This window comes from Gopherus evgoodei, chromosome 18 (assembly GCF_007399415.2).
Source record: "Gopherus evgoodei ecotype Sinaloan lineage chromosome 18, rGopEvg1_v1.p, whole genome shotgun sequence".
Classification (NCBI taxonomy): domain Eukaryota; kingdom Metazoa; phylum Chordata; order Testudines; family Testudinidae; genus Gopherus; species Gopherus evgoodei.
This window is the reverse complement of record NC_044339.1, coordinates 2,969,631-2,986,679: the sequence shown is the minus strand read 5'-3', so window position 1 is coordinate 2,986,679 and position 17,049 is coordinate 2,969,631. Positions and strand designations below refer to the sequence as shown.

At 46.5% G+C, this 17,049-nt stretch overlaps 1 protein-coding gene across 4 annotated transcripts in view; it reads right to left on the bottom strand.

The window, feature by feature from the left end:
* Positions 1-7,067: 7,067 nt before the first annotated feature.
* CCDC30 (coiled-coil domain containing 30) overlaps positions 7,068-17,049 on the bottom strand; it is a 140,266-nt gene continuing 130,284 nt past the window's right edge. For 3 of the 4 annotated variants that reach the window (XM_030537478.1, XM_030537481.1, XM_030537480.1), the window contains 5 exons: positions 16,353-16,494; positions 13,480-13,616; positions 11,714-11,828; positions 10,091-10,158; positions 7,068-7,439 (listed from right to left, as the gene is read on the bottom strand). In XM_030537478.1, the coding sequence (XP_030393338.1) occupies positions 7,226-7,439; positions 10,091-10,158; positions 11,714-11,828; positions 13,480-13,616; positions 16,353-16,494 (676 nt within the window). In that variant the 3' untranslated portion in view covers positions 7,068-7,225. Of the gene's footprint in view, positions 7,440-10,090; positions 10,159-11,204; positions 11,262-11,713; positions 11,829-13,479; positions 13,617-16,352; positions 16,495-17,049 lie in introns of all 4 variants that reach the window. The other variant, XR_003997092.1, reaches the window with a different exon arrangement.

The window sequence follows — 17,049 nt, the reverse complement described above, 5'->3', positions numbered from 1 at the left end:
TGTGTTCCTTGAGCTGCATGAAACCTTCTTCAACTGACTGTATTGTACAATCTAGCACCTGGTTAGAGAATTCAACTTCGAATTGTTGTTTGGGGTTTCTTATGGGATTATCCCATGCCTCGTCATCAAAATGTCGTCTTCTTTGGTGACTCTTGTATTCTTGAATGGGCGGGAAAATAGCTTCAGTGTGAAGATCCTCTGCCAACTTCTGTGCACTCTTCAGGACATTTTGAAATCCCTCATCTGACCTGTAAAACTGTAGGTATGACTGTTCCATTGCTCCAGATATATCAAGGTCAACACCTTGGAGTCTCTTGCTTACAACATTTATTTTAAACAGTAGGTCGTGCCACAACACTAAGCCACACAGAAATTTGAAGTTCTGTATGTTTCTGGTGATTCCATTTCTCTCTGCCACTGTTCTCCCACGAACCATTCCTGTCATAGCATTATCCTCCATAATGGCAACTATGGCATCATCTGTCTTCCCAATTTGGTGTTCGATAGGCTTTATCGCCTCCATTCGACTTTCCCATCATGTGGCACTCAGTGGTTTCAGTGTCAGAGAGGATGTTCCCAGATGTTGCTTCAAAATTTTCCATCAATGAGTTGATGCAGAGAAAAATACATAGATGCTTTGAATTACATTAAAAAATTCAGCAGCCTCCGTAGATGCTGATGTTGCATCACTGACCACCAAGTTCAATGAATGAGAACTGCATGGAACAGAAAAACCTTGAGGGTTTAACTCTCGGATCCGTGTCTGCACTCCTCTGCTCTTCCCTCTCATGTTGGCACCATTATCGTAGCCCTGCCCTCTCATGTCAGCTATTGCAATTCCCATATCTTCCAGCTTTTTAAAAAGCACATTTGTCATATCAGTTCCTGTAGTATCAATGTCAATAAATTATAGAAAATGCTCTCGAACAGTCACCACTGCAGGAACATTTTCATTAGGTTCTGTTGTTACAAAACACACCATTAAAGTCATTTGTTCTGTATGACTGATGTTAGGTGTACAGTCCAGAAAAACAGAGTAATATCTTGATAACTTCTGATCTGCCACAATGTTCTGTTTGACTTTTGTTGCCAGTAACTGTATGATCTCATTTTGAATTGTTTTTCCAAGGTAGTGGTGTGTGTACATTTCTTGGGTGGTGACTCTTCTTAGATACTCCTGGAGTACAGCATCAACTCAGCCATCAGCTCCATAATTTTAAGGGCATTTCCATTGTTTGTCACATACAGCTGATCTGAACTGCCACGCAGTGCTAGGTTTTGGGTAGCAAGCATTCTCACAATGGCAATGAGCCTTTTCAGAACATTTTGCCAGTAAAGAGACTCTGATGCAATCTTCTCTTGATGCTGATCATCTATGGTGGCCTTTAACCTTAGTCTCATCTCAAGCTCTTGCCACCTATGGAAAGCTCTCTGGTGATTTGCTGCCTTCTCACGGCTTGCCAGATTTTTCCAGTCCTTTGTTCCTGTAGAACCTAATGTGGCTGGAACATTAGACTGGAAGAGTTTGCAACAAAGACAATATGCAGCATTCTGGGTTTTTGAGTACATAAGCCATGGCCTCTCCACTTCGTCACCATTGAGTATTTCATGCTAGTAATGTGTTGGATGGAAACTTCTATTTTCATTGTCTTTGGGGAACATGATGTTTTTCACTTGCTGTGGCCCATGCAGTACAAGGAAGTCCGTCAGGCTACTGCTCAAGTGGGTCCACAGTCCTGGGTCATCTAGACTTAAGGAACTAAACTCAGCAGCAGCTGTTTCTTGTGCCTCCACGGCATTCTTCTCTGATCTACACTTTTCTTCAGGAATGTGCATGGTTACATCCATTTGAGATGGAGATATGGATGCTGCAGTAACTGCCAGGTTACCTGCACTCTGACTAACTGGAAGATCAGGCATCTCCTCACCACTCCCATCCTCACTGGGGCCGGAAGGCTCAGCGTGAACATTTGTGTCTATGTATCTCAGGAGAGCTCCTTCCTGCTTAGATAGAAAAGCTTCCTTTGCTTGCTTTCTTTTTCTGTATGCTGCCCCAGAGGGGCGTTTTCTTCTTTCACTCATGATTGCTCTTTTGTGCCTGCTATAGTGGCTCTCAACACTTAATTGAAGGGGACAAATAAGCAGGCTGGTAGCAGGGCCTGAGTGAGGGAAGATATCAGCATCTTAAGGGCCTAGCTGACTCCTACTGCTTCAGCTGACTGCCTGTTCTCCTCAAGTGGGTTCAGGGAAGCAACAGGAAACAGGAAGCTCCCTGAGAAGCTGCTGTGAATCAGTCCAGACTCCTGGGGTGCTCGAGAGGTACATAAGAGGGTCCTCCTCCTCCTCTCTCTCCCTGTAGCTTCTGATGCTTTCTGTTATTCCTCTCACCTTTTCTTCTGCCTGCTTGTTATGCCTCCTGTGCCCTCCTGCCTCCAGCACATTACTCCACCATCTCTGTGCATCTCGAGCAGAGAGAATACATATGCACCAGCAGCAGACACAATTTTCTACACTCTGGGGCCTATTGGCGTCCCCCCCACAGTCTGGCACCTGAGGCGGCAGCTTCAGTTCGCCTCATGGTAAGGCCAGCCCTGATCTGACTGCATAAAGTCTCATAGCAGTTCACAAATTTGTGTTTGCTGCTGCTGGGATTCCCTGAATTACTCTTAGCACTTCATCATTTAGCTTTGATATTGTGCAGAGGCATATCATCATGCTAGTTAATTTATATTTTAACAACAAATACTCTTTGAAAATATGTATAAGTACGTGTTCACTAGTAGTTTTAGCAATGACATATGTGTTTCTGGTATTGTTTTTTACTGCGATTTCCAATTTGGAATTTTTAATTTAACTTTTTCTTATTATGTTTAGAGCAGAAGTTTATTCTGTTGGATCATCTGACTTCCAGTCTGACTGAATTTCTGACCAGGTCTCGGAACTTTGTTTTCATTCAATCCACAAATGGTGATTGCCTTTTGCGACTGTTATTTTGCTTCTAAATCCAGCCCTTAGTGTTTTTCCGCATGCCATTGCTTGTGTGTAGAACTTGATTCTCAATTAGTCAATGAAGGCAGTATCCTATCTCATGTGACATCCTTCTCAAAGGCAAAAATTGACTGTAATTTTTGCTAAACATTAGAACTGCTGTAGTGGGTCAGACCAATAGTTCATCTAGCCCAGTACCCGGTCTTCTGACAGTGGCCAGTGCCAGGTGCTTCAGAGGGAATAAACAGAACAGGCAATCACTGAGTGATCCATCCCTTCATCCAATCCCAGCCAGGACTGGCTCTAGGCACCAGCAAACCAAGCATGTGCTTGGGGCAGTGCAATTCCAGGGGCGGCACTTGTGCTCTCAGAGGGTTTGGTTTTTTTTTGCTTCAGCAGTTGCCCTCTCAGGGTTTTTCTTCTTTTTTTTGCTTGGGGCGGCAAAAAACCTAGAGCTGGCCCTGCTCCCAGCATCTGGCAGTCTGAGGTTTAGGGACACCCTCAGCATGGGGATGCGTCCCTGATTATCTTGGCTAATAGCTGATGCACCTATCCTGAAGAACTGATCCTCTCCACCAGGAGCACTGGGGATTAAGGGTTGCCCACACCTGTACAGCATATACACCACACAGTGTGTGGCTCCTCTGGGGTCTCAATACAGCCGGCAGTGCCTCCTGCCCCTACCTGTTTGCCATCAGGGTATTTAGGCAGCAGCAACATTATGGGTTCCACATGAATGGGAGTGTTTGGAGGAGGGAAAGGACTTCTTGGCCCTCTTCTCACCTCCACCACCACTAATACCTCTGTGTGACGGCAGCCATATTTTGACCCTGTGTGACAAACGGAATGTTCTTAATATTTTCTCTGAATATTGTGTTGGTGCCTCAGTGTCCCCTATGCAGTTCCTAAGTATCCAGGTGCTGTTATAAGGGTGTGTGATTGCTGCAGAGCAAAGGGCCAGTGCACATAAATGCCTGACACTCTGTCTCCTAGCAACTGATGGCCTGGGCCCCTCCTCTGCAAAGGTGCCAGCTGAAGGTGTTGGAGACAAAGAGATCAGGTGACCTTCTGGCCGGGGAAAGAGACAAAGGCCAGAAAGAAGGGGCTGGAGGGGTTGTCAGTCTGGAGCTGGCTAGGGATGAGGAGTGAAGAACAGAAGTGGGTGTCTGGCTCACTGCCCCCCAAAATGGACCCGGCCGAGGGGTACCGTTCACTGTACCTACAAGTTCTGTTTTAGACTGTGTTCCTGTCATCAAATAAACCTCTATTTTACTGGCTGGCTGAGAGTCACGTCTGACTGCGAAGTGGGGGTGCAAGATCTTCTGGCTTCCCCAGGACCCCACCTGGGCGGACTCACTGTGGGAAGCGCACGGAGGGGTAGAGGATGCTGAATGCTCCAAAGAGAGACCCAGGAGGTGAAGCCGTGTGAGCTTCTTGCCTTGGAGACAGTCTGCTCCAAGGGAGACAAGGCTCCCCAAAGTCCTGACTGGCTTGGTGGGGAGCAGTTCCAGAGCATCGCCTGGGGACTCAGTGACACCCTGTAATAGATAGGAACTGCTTCTTCCAGGAAATACTTCAGGTGAGCATAGATAGCCCTCAGTAAAGGAAATAGGAAATCCAAAATACTTCTCTCTCCTTTCTACTCAGCCCCCAGAGGATAACATATCCTGCATGGAGACAAACCCATCTGGCTCATCTTTACCCTACAGACTTCAAAATCTCTTTCTGAACAAGCCCTTTCATCTCCAATGAGATATTACCCCAGGAGCTTGCTGGAATCTACCCTCCCTTTCATCCAAAACCTTTCTCAGTCAAGGCAATAGAAGTTCATTGCTGCCTGTGCCTGCCTGCTGAGTTGATGAACTGTAATGGTCAGAGATCGCACCAACATAGAAGTATATCAAAGGCAAAGCCTAGGAAAATTAAGAGTTTAAATTATCCTCCACATGTCCTGCGTCCCACTAAAATGAATCCAACCCACAGGTCACTTGGGCAGAAATGTCCATGTCAGGATGGCACAGTAAATGAACCTGCAAAATAAATGATGTTTAAATGAACTCACTCTATTTTTTACAATCCTCTATTAAGAGGTAATTTATACATATGTACTCCAGGCAGGGTCATTTGGAAGCCAAACACTTTATGTTTCCATCCCACACCACTGTCAAGTTTTAGCAAATTAGGACAAGTCAGCAAATAAAAACAACAGGTATCAGTAATTGCTACTAACAATTCCCTGTTACTGGTAGCATATAACATCAGACAGCAGTTTTCTACAATCCCTTGCATATGAGTAACTGCTACAGGTAGCAAATTCCAGTGCAGAAACAGGCTCGCCCAAGTGGGTGGGAAAAGTGTCTACCCGGTGTTGTCTCCCCCCTAGTGCAGGCCAGGCAGGCTTGTCTGGAGGGCAGGATCGGCGCCCAGGTCCCGCTGTGACCACAAGACACAGTACTGGGTTTACAGTGACGCCAGGTCCACACTTGGAAGGGGCCATGTGACTACTTGGGGGCCCACAAAGGGTTAATCCAGCCCTGGCCACAGCCTGACAATGTGAAGTCAGCATCTTCTCCACACTGGGTGAAACAGTGCGCAGGTGCAGCAGGGACTGGGTGTTACAAGGTATGCTGGGAGTTATAGTTTGCATGCTGCTGCGTTTTGGAGCCTTGGGACCTGCGCTGCCACCTGTGCTACTAGTCCCAGCATGCCCCGCGCCAAGCTGTCAGCCGCCTCAGTTGAAGCTGGTAGACCAAAACCCAACCCCCCCCCCCAGCAAGGAAATGACGCAGGGAGAGGGTTCCCGGCGCTGATCCTGCTTGGCCCCACACCCCCGAGTCTGTTCTGCTCTCCTCGGGTGGTGGGGAGCCGGGTGCTCTGACTCCCGCCACGGGCTCCTGGCAACGTCTGGACCCTGCAGCTTTGCACCAGGAGGTGGTTGTCTGTGGCCCCCGGAGGGTGGGGCAGTGCAATGCCCAGCAACTGTCCCGCACTCTGGGGATGGGGGAGCATGGCTTGGGGGGATGGGGCAGTTGTGGAGTGAGTCTGGGTTCGACGGGGGAGCTGGCGCTGAGTCCGTGGGGCAGGGGGATAGGAGAAGCGGGGTGTGAAGGTGCAGGGGGCAGAGGGAGGTATAGTTCTGGTTGAACTTGGGGGTTGGTTCAGGTGGGCGCAGTAGAAGGGAGGAAGCTGACAGCCCTAGGGTGAAAGTGGCAGGAGTGTTAGCAGGGACATTTGAGAAGAGCCCTTGTGTGAAGGTCGGCGTTAGCTGGGAGGGGTTGGGGGAGAGCCCAAGTGTGAAGGCTGGTATAGAGGCTTGAGTCGGGATTGTGGTAGCCTTTGTGATAAAGTGTGAGTGTCTCTCTCAGTGGCCTTTTCTCCCAGCAAAAGATGGGGACCAGCAGTTTTCCTCCCCGCATTCCACCCCAGTAACTTAAGATTTGTAAACATTATTGTACCAAAGTAGAAAAATCCAGCTTGTGAAATTGTATTTATAAAACATAACGGTGGGTGGAGGGGAGCTGCAGGTGCAACTCCACTGAGTGGTACAGCGGGGCTTAATATGGCTCATAAATGTGCTAGTTAAGCACTTGTGTTCAGGGCCAGAAGCAGGCCCTGAGTGTTTTAACAAAAAAGACAAAACTAACAAAGAACCCACTCCCACACAAGTAAACCAAACTCAAGTGTATTCTGGGTATACTGATTTTAGTCCAGTTTGTTCTCTGTGGGCTGAGTGGAGGTCTCAATCAAGTATGGCTTCAAATATCTTATTTTGTTTTTGAATAAATGTTTTCATCCCCATCCCAGCAGTACCAGGTTTACTATGGCGCCGTCGCGCTGGGCCCACACTTGGAAGGGGTCCATAATGACTACATGAGGGCTCACAAATATGTTTGGCGTAAGGCCCACAAAAGTTTAATCTGGCCCTGGCAGAAGGCAGGATCGGGACCCCGGCCCATGAATGTATATAGATCACTCAAGGAGTTGAGACCAAATGACAAACACCCCTTTTAAAAAACCTTTTTAATGAATTAAATCTGTGAATGTAAAAATTCCTGGGATGAGATGCTAGAGCTGGGCAAGTGATTGACACAACAGCTGTCAAATAACAGCTGAGAAGAATCACAAAATTCATTGAACGAGTTATTGGACACATACTGATCCGGCTGGATGTGTGGCCTACTGCAGCAGGAAGCCCACAGCCACAGTCCAATCAGAGAGCAGCTCCTTGGAGTCCCTCTTAGACACTATCGCAGCTGAAGCTGGGACTCTGGGGCTGCGTTGGGAAGTTTGTGCGGTCTCCAGGTGAAGCCACATTTAAATAACCAATCTCAGAAGGCTGAGAAGGTGATAAGGAAAACTGGGACTTTGGGGTCTTGGTTCCTTCTTCAGGCTTGACATCTTGGATGGCTCTCAGAATGCCAAGGGAGTTTGGCAGCCCTGTCGCTGAGAAGCTGAAAAAGAATTTCCATCACTAATTCACTCTGCCAACATCTATCTGCCTACGACCGTCACCTGGCCTCCAGTACTGTAGTGTCTAAGTGCCTCACAATCTTTAACATATTTGTCCTCACACACCCTGTGGGCATGGCAGTGCTAGTATCTCCCAATTACAGCTGAGAGAGGCTGAGTGACATTACGTAGGAAGTCTGTGGCACAGCAGGGATTTGAACCCAAATCCTAGGCTACGGCCCTACTGACCGAACTATCCTTCCTTTCTCTACACCTCCTCTCCTTCCCAATAGGTGCTCTGGCCATGCTTTAAAGGAACAGGGCAATTTGTGTCACAAACGTGGTTTTTAATTTAAAAATAAAAGTTTTGGAGCGGTCTTTGGAAAACTTAATTTGGGAGAAAAATCAGTAAAATGTGGTTAAACTTGTGTTCAGAAATGTCCATTGCTGTTGCATATTTACAGTGCAGTGCTGATAAGATTTGGCAAGTTGATTTACTCTTACACTGTCTTGCATAGAACATGCTTGCTAATGTTTATGGCAAAACCCCTCCGTAACCTAAGTCAATGTGCAGCTGCCCTGCAGCCCCAGCCCTGATAAATAGCAGAAGCAAAACTTTCTCTTCCCACTCAGTCCCATGGCACCTTGATCAACCTGGGCTGGGCACCAAGTTCTGGGTCCTGCCACACCTCACTCAATCCTCATGCCTCCCCAAATCACCTACTTTCCCCCATAACCCACTGTCCCCCAACTCAACTGGAGGCAAGCCCCAAGCCGCCCAGCCCTCTAGATGGCTGCTCCCCCATAACTGTGATAGACTCCTATTTTCCTCACTCCCTTGGCTCCTCCTAACCCACAGTGCCTCCAAGGCTCCCTGCAAAAGTACACCCCTACAAACTCCTGTGACCCAATGGCTCCTACCATGGTTATTCCAACCTCTCTATCCCCTAACTGCTCCCAACCTAAACCTTAGAGACTCCATTTTCTTCCGAGGAGCCCCCAGACTCCACAGTACATGCAAAAACTGCCAAACTTCTGGCTCTCCCATGGTACCTCAGCACTCTGTGCCCCTTCCCCATAAACCAATAGCTCTTTATTATTATTAATTACATGTACTGCGGTAGCACCCTGAGGCCCCAACCAGGGAGCAAGGTCCATTGTGATAGGTCCTTTACACACATAATGGAAAGCCCCAAAAGGCTTACAATCAAAGTAAAGGAGGCAGCAGCTAGCAGAGGATGGTTTAGCCACTCCTCCACAATTCTAACGCCCCTAAAATTCAATTCCTCCTTAAACATCCTTCTTCACAGGGCCCCTGCTCCCCGTTAGCCCTGGGAGTCTTTGAGGGAGGGCTGTAGCCAGAGCCCAATTTCAAATTTTGGGCAGGCCAATGGCCCGTGATCCTCCAGGTTAGGTACCAGGATCTTCAGGAGAAGGTCACTGCTCTTCCTGTACCCACAGGGGCATGGCCTGTTATGCAAACTGAGCTCGCAAAGCACTGGCCCTATCTTTTATGATAAGGTCTGGGGGAAGCCCTCCCCCAATGGGCAGGGTTTCTGTGTGTGAGTAGGCCCACAAACGGGAAGAGTGGGGCTTCCCTTTAGCCTTGGAGAAATCGTGCCCATTGTAAGAGGGGCTTCCAAAGACCCAGAGACCATAAGACATGTCTTAGAGACTGGGATGCTGGGGGACAAGCATGGGAATCCCTTTGCAAGGGTTTCTTAGTCCCTCTGTCTCCTAGGGCATGGGCAGAGGGCTTTTTTTTGAAGTTTCATTGCAAACAGTTTTGCAAATTACAAAGTTCCTTGAAGAAGAGTTGTGAGAATGGGACTAATGGTTATTAGGATCTACTGACAGGACAGAGAGGCTTATAGAATTGTGGGGAAAGGCCTAAAATCTTCTAATGAAGAAGAACCCAAGCATGCGAGGAGTTTGTTGAAATCTGTTCTGAAAACTCTATTTTGTGGCTGTCTTTCAGACAGTTTAGGAAATGACGCTTAGCACTACAGGAGAAGGTTCACTCCCATGTATGGTTATGGAGACATTAAGCCCGAGATCATGAAAAAGAACTCTAGTTTTTAGCACCACCTGTGGGACACAACAGTACCAGTGAAATAACTGTACTGCAACAGAATCCAGTGACGTAAATTTGCACCATGGACTCCTGAGCTTGGCAAAGAAAACTAGAACAACTGAGGAATATTATCAATCAGTATTATACTTAGTGATTTCAATGTGAGTTTAGGTGGCACAGACCAGCTGTCTTCTGGTTTCATTCCATTTATTTTACTATTTATTATAGTATCTCTTCAAAAGAATGGTGCATGCATGGACCAAGGGATACAAATTTTGAAACTCCATTGTGTACATAGCTGGCAATGCATCTTTTGTCTTCTATGATTATGTTATTACTTAAACTACCACCCATAAATCATGAGGAGCTGGAAAAGATATTTCTGGAATTTTTCCTTCTCTGTACCATTTGCTTTTCTATAATTGTTTTCCCCACAGCATGACTAAAACACATCCACGAATAAAAGAAAGGGTGGAATGTGTTTGGAAAACAAGAATTCACAGCTTCCCTCTCCCAGAGACTGACAAGTCTCACTGTTAGTAAGTAGACACACTGCCTGTATGTTTTTACTTATAATACCTGGTGTTTGGACGTGGCAACATCTTACTTAGCAGCTGGCATTCAGAGAAGCCAATGCTCCCGAAGTCCTAGAAAGAGAACTAGAAAAATAAACAACAGCTCCAAGGTAGGAAGGATGCTCTAGGCAATCAATGCTTGCAAGTGCATCATTCACAAACTAGAGAGGAAAAAAAGGGTTTTAATATAACATTTATAGAGAGAACACAGAGCATCACAGACGCAGAGAATTCCAAAGAGATGAAACACCTCAAGTGAACATATGTTTTGCGTGTGTCGGTGGCGTGTGAGGGATGTTATTTATATGATGGGTTTTTTTCTATTAACAGTTCAATGCAAGGGCATGAGCATAACTCCCAGAGGATGAAAAAAACCATGTGCAAATGATTCAGGAAAAGTTATTTCCATTGAATGGACCTGCTCCAGTAAAGGTAGTTTGTAGTTGAAAATCCTAACAAATTATATTATATATTCTTCTTTCATAAGCACATGGGGCCTGGAGGAGCAGAGTTACTATTATAAACACAGCTGTTATTCTCCCTTTCAGCCACTGTCCCACACACTGTGGCCAGCATTTTGAAATTTGGTTGCCTAGACTCAGGTCTGCTCCACACTCCAAAGCTATGGTGGCAGAGCTATGTCTGCTAGGAATGTGAAAAACAATCACATTCCACCCTGACATAGCTATGGTGGCAAAATCTCCAATGGAGGCACTGCTATACCAACGGCTGTCAACCTGGCTAACCGTCTGGGAAGGTGGTGTAGCTATGTTGGCAGAAGAACTCATGTGTCAGCCTGTGCTGCAGCTACACTAGGAGGCTATGCTGGTACAGGCTCTATAGCGTAGACATGGCTTCAGATATATTTAGGCCCTTAGGCTGTGATTTTCAAAGGTCTCTAAGGGAGTTAGACACTCAATTCCTATTTAATTTAAACTTTGAAAATCTCAGTCAAATAAATGGCTTGATTCTCAGAGGTCCTGAGTCCATGCAATGGGAAACAGGAGTGCTCAGCACTTTTGCAAATCAGGATACCTCTTCAGGTGCCGAAGTAGGGATTTAGGCTCCCATGTTTGACATTTTGGGGTCATTTGTGTAAAATATCTAAAATTACCCACTTTTAAAAAAGTTTTCCTGGTTCCCGACCTTACACGTCATTGGGATATTTTTAATGACTGAAAAACAAAAAAGAACAAAGGTAAGAAAAAGTGATGCCTTTTCATGATGACAAGTGGCCTAATAACACAACAGATGAGGGCACTGGCTACCTCAGCAGACTGGAAATGAGCCACAAAGCCTTGCACATCTAGGCCACTGGCTCCAATTCAGCTAATCAAGAGTGACATTACCAGCCAATCCATGGGGGGTGTCATTTATGAAATGACTTGGTTGGGCTCAGTCCAATGCCTAGGGGACTGGGGCACTAATAATACACCTCCCCTTCTGGCAGTTCCAACTGTGGGTACAACTCACTTTTGAAAGTCTGGTCCTGTACGGACATATATACCAAAAATTCCTGTGGAATCTAGAAGAGGTCCTTCCAGGTTAAAGCTGAGGTACATTGGTAGGGACTAGGGTGAAATTCCTCAGATTTGCCCATATTACAGAGAAAGGCAGCACATCTCACCTCTAAGCTGTGGGTCTGGATGTTCCTCAGAGTACGTTCCAGAATGCCAACCTGACTGGAAAGCTGCAGGGTGCTTTCCTGGAGTCGCTTGTTTTCTTCATCCAGGAACTGCACTCTGAGAAGGTCACAGAGAAAGGGCACAGTTTATTTTCTGCACATGAATCTTCACCCTAACCATTTTCTGTTTTCAAAGGGGCATTTCCTCTCAACCTCTCTGCTGAGAAACTCAAACAACCCTTTAAACACTTCAAACATATTGCCCCTGCAGTTCTACACCGAGTCATGTTCCATGCAACGCCAGAGTCAGGGCCATTTCAAGGCAGCTATTCCCGTGAAGTGGCCTGCGTACATCCTTTAGGCATGAGGAGCAGCTGCCTGACTCATCACTGCACTACCCTAGTTTCACTCCTGTCATGGTATAACCCCCACTCTGAACCTTAGCTTCCAAAAGATGGGGTACCAGCATGAATCCCCCTAAGCTTAATTACCAACTTAGATCTTGTAATGCTGCCACCAACCAGGACTTGCAGTGCCTGGTACACTCTGGTCCCCCCAAAACCTTCCCAGAGGACCCCAAGACCCAGACCCCCTGGATCTTACACAAGTAAAGTAAACCCTTTCCCCCACTGTTGCCTCTCCCTGGCTTTCCCTCCCTGGGTTACCCTGGAAGATCACTGTGATTCAAATGCCTTGAATCTTAAAACAAAGGGAAATGCACCTTCCCCCCTCCTCTTTTCCCCTCCCCAAGAGGTAATACAGATTCAAGCTCCGTGAATCTAAAACAGAGAAATTCCATATTCCCCCCTCCCTTCTCTCTCCCTGTCTCCCACCAATTCCCTGGTGAGTACAGACTCAATTCCCTTGAGCCTCAACAAGGGGAAAAAATCAACCAGGTCTTAAAAAAGAAAAGTTTTTAATAAAAGAAAGAAAAAAGTAAAAGTTGTCTCTGTAATTAAGATAGTAAAGGTTACAGGGTTCTTCAGCTTATAGACACTAGAGAGAAGCCTTCCCCCCAGCACAGATACAAATTCAACTCCTTCCAGCAAAAATACACATTTGCAAATAAAGAAAACAATCAAAAAGACTAAACCGCCTTCTACTGGTACTTACTATTTGAACAGAAAATTAGAGAGCCTGTAGGTATGTCTGGTTACTCTCAGAACCCAGAGAGAACAACAGACAAAACAAACAACACAAAACAAAGACTTCCCTCCACCAAGATTTGAAAGTATTTTGTTTTCTGATTGGTCCTCTGGTCAGGTGGTCCAGGTTCACTGCTTGTAACCCTTTACAGGTAAAAGAGACTCATAGACTCATAGACTCTAGGACTGGAAGGGACCTCGAGAGGTCATCGAGTCCAGTCCCCTGCCCTCTATGAGTCTCTTTTACCTGTAAAGGGTTACAAGCAGTGAATCTGGACCACCTGACCAGAGGACCAATCAGAAAACAAAATACTTTCAAATCTCGGTGGAGGGAAGTCTTTGTTTTGTGTTGTTTGTTTTGTCTGTTGTTCTCTCTGGGTTCTGAGAGTAACCAGACGTACCTACAGGCTCTCTAATTTTCTGTTCAAATAGTAAGTACCAGTAGAAGGCGGTTTAGTGGTACTTACTATTAACCCTTAACTATCTGTTTATGACAACTCCATGCACAGGAGGAGGACTTCATTGGAGTGATGCTGGCACAGAATTGGAGAATGCAGTTTGGCGGAAAGGGCTAACTTTGAACTCTGGCCCAGGAACACTCTCTGTAACATCATTAATGGCTACCTGTTCTGGATTGTGGAAATGATCCATTTGTTGTTCTGTCCAACTTCTTCCTGTTCATTAAGCTGCTGTAAGAGTTCTCTTTTCTCTTGGAGCAAATTCTCATTCTCCGTGGTGATCTGTTTGATCAATGCATGTTCCTGTGGTTAAGAAAACAGGATGAAACAATAAGCTTAGATATAGCACATTTCATCCACAGATCTAGACTGTTCTCAGTGGTACCTGATGACAGAACAAGGAGTAATGGTCTCAAATTGCAGTGGGGGAGGTTTACCTTGGATATTAGGAAAAACTTTTTCACTTAGAGAGCAGTGAAGTACTGGAATGGGTTCCCTAGGGAGGTGGTAAAATCTCCTTCCTTAGAGGTTTTTAAGGTCAGGCTTGACAAAGCCCTGGCTGGGATGATTTAGTTGGGAATTGGTCCTGCTTTGAGCAGGGGGTTGGACTAGATGACCTCCTGAGGTCACTTCCAACTCTGATATTCTATGATTCTATGATCTCAAAGTGCTGTATAAAGGAGGTCACAATCTGGGGTCTGATTATAAAATACGTATTGTCTTTGATGTTATGTGGCCTGGAAAGGGTCTTGTAGTCATACCCTTCCAATGGCATTTCAGATGGATGGTGGAAAGAATGTTTGACACCATCAGAAGCAGACGTGAGACAATCCCACTCATTTCCCAGTCACAGAGTTCTCCCTAAGGCATCCGTGGTTTTTGCAGAAATGAGCAAACAAGACATGAGAAGTCATTCTTCCGCTCTACTCTGCGCTGGTTAGGCCTCAACTGGAGTATTGTGTCCAGTTCTGGGCATCGCATTTCAAGAAAGATGTGGAGAAATTGGAGAGGGTCCAGAGAAGAGCAACAGGAATGATTAAAGGTCTTGAGAACATGACCTATGAAGGAAGGCTGAAAGAATTGGGTTTATTTCGTTTGGAAAAGAGAAGACTGAGAGGGGACATGATAGCAGTTTTCAGGTATCTAAAAGGGTGTCATCAGGAGGAGGGAGAAAACTTGTTCACCTTAGCCTCTAATGATAGAGCAAGAAGCAATGGGCTTAAACTGCAGCAAGGGAGATTTAGGTTGGACATTAGGAAAAAGTTCCTAACTGTCAGGGTAGTTAAACACTGGAATAAATTGCCTAGGGAGGTTGTGGAATCTCCATCTCTGGAGATATTTAAGAGTCGGTTAGATAAATGTCTATCAGGGATGGTCTAGACAGTATTTGGTCCTGCCATGAGGGCAGGGGACTGGACTCAATGACCTCTCGAGGTCCCTTCCAGTCCTAGAGTCTATGAATCTATGAATTCAGAAAATCTCAGTCTCAATAAGTAACATTGGGTATTCCAGGAACTTCTACTGTGGCCAGACAACAATGAGCTAGTAAAATCATCACTGCCCTCCTCTGGCAGGCCCACCACAAGGGAAGGTTCTCTGCACTTGGGCAGTCTGGGTTTGTTAAATATCGGGGAATTGCATTCCCTTAAAACAAAGGATTTATAATACACAAAATACATCAATTAATGCGACAGGCCAAATCCGTTCCTGGTGCAACTGCAGCGTGCCCAGTGGAGGCAGGTACACGAGAAACTAGGATGACCCTGTATGTTAGAGAATTTGTAAATGGAATCTCATCTGAGGTACGTTTCCTACGGTGGGAGCCTCAGGCTAACTGAAGGCACAAGAGGCACCCCAGAGGAGCAGGTAGGAGCAGGAAGAGAAAGCTGCTCAACCTACATCTGTCCCACCTCACTAAAACAATCCTTAGAAATTACTCACCCCTACTCCTGCAGCAGTCCCTCATGTGCTCAGCTGTGCATGGGGCAGCAAGTTTTGGCTGCTGCTCTGCTCTTGAGACACTATGCTCAGCTAAAAGAGCGCATGCAGCCCTGCCCAACCGAGCCCTCTCAAGTGGCACTTGGCCTGCTGGGGAAATGGGCAACAGGGAAGGATTCTAAAGCACAAAAAAAGACTAAAGGGAGAATAGAGACAGAAAAGATGGAGAAAAACAGTGGAAAGAAAGCGAGATGATGGCGACTGTATTAAGGTATGGCATGACACGGAGGGGGTTACCAACCCGCCAAGCCACTGACTGGGGGCTCCTCCAAAACCAGACAGGGAACAACTGAGCAGTGGTACCCAGGAAGTCTCTGTCTCCTTGGAACCTAACCACCGAGAGATGCTTGTCTCTCTCTTGCACAAACATGGCTCGATTAGCCTGATTTTCACCTCCCCGACTTTACCCACACTGAACTGATCTGTCTGACATTTCGTGTTGGATTGGATGGCAGTGTAGGGCTTTTCTGGAAAGTCTGAGGCAGTGCAGCAGCAAAGGGCTTGGGAGGTAGGAGCAGGGCTTAATTTGTGCCAGAGCGGAGCCCCGGCGCCTCCGGGCCTGGTGGGTCAGTTATGGATGTAAAGAAATTGTTTGAACCCCAGCACCTTTTTCATTACATATTAAGCCCTGAGCAGAGTGGTTCAAACATGAGGTGACTTCTCTTCCTGAACACTGTCCTTTCTTTGGCTCATCGTAACGCCGAATAAGCTTGGTCTGGACAATCCCTTTGCGTGAACCTGTTTCTCTCGGTGAGGACTGGAGCCTTTGTCTGGTTCAGGGGAGGCTAGTTACTCACAGTGGTTTATACAGTACGGGCTCTGCTGAGCTCTGAGCAACCCATGCTGGCTCCCAGATTCCTGAATCACACACACAACGCCTGCCTTCGGGGCTCTGTGGGACATGAGCTAAGCCTCTGAACAGCTGGGCCATGCCAAGTTCCTAAGGCGTGAATGCCAGTGCCCCTGCTAGGGCAGCTTCTGCTTTGGGACCCTCCTGGGCAGCAGCCCCCTAGTGGAAAGCTCTGTCACCTTCTTCCTCACCTTTCCCGCCTGGTTCCTGGACAGCGCAATTTCACTTTCAAGTTGTTTAATCCTCACATCTCTTTGCTTCACTTCATGAACAAACGTCTCCTTGGCTCTGCGGAGCTTGGCTTTATGGCGGACTTGTCGCTCATTGTGTTTCCTGAGAAGATAGATATATAAATAGCAGCCTATTAAAATGCTTGACTGGTTGTGCACACGAAGAACAATACACTAGACGCCTAGCACTTGCTCAGATTGCCACGTGGCATCTGTACAATCCCGATAGGGGTGAGAGGAAGGAGAATATTACCCAGGTGGAACAATACAGCCAGTGGATCTGCTGTGGGGTCAATGTAGCAGTCCAAATGCTGAGTGACCAGCCTAACTGACTGATACTGTCATTTTTCTAAATGGTTCCAACTTCCCCCATTCTGGTAAAATAGCCAGCCTTTGAATATGCCAACCTCTTGGCCCAGTTCAGAGCCCCCTGAGCTCTGTTAGCTCAGACAGAAGCCTGCCGGCCTCAGGAACCGCACCCTAAGGTGGGGAGCATGATTGTTGAGAGATGAGTCTACAAACGTTTCATCTTCCTATTGGCCACAAATCCAAAATCCAAACCACAGTAACAAGGCTCTTGTCTCTGTATCTCACGTCTGGGTCTGCCCACCTTGGTTTTCATTTGTTTTTAAATAAGCTACAACTTCAGCCAATCAGA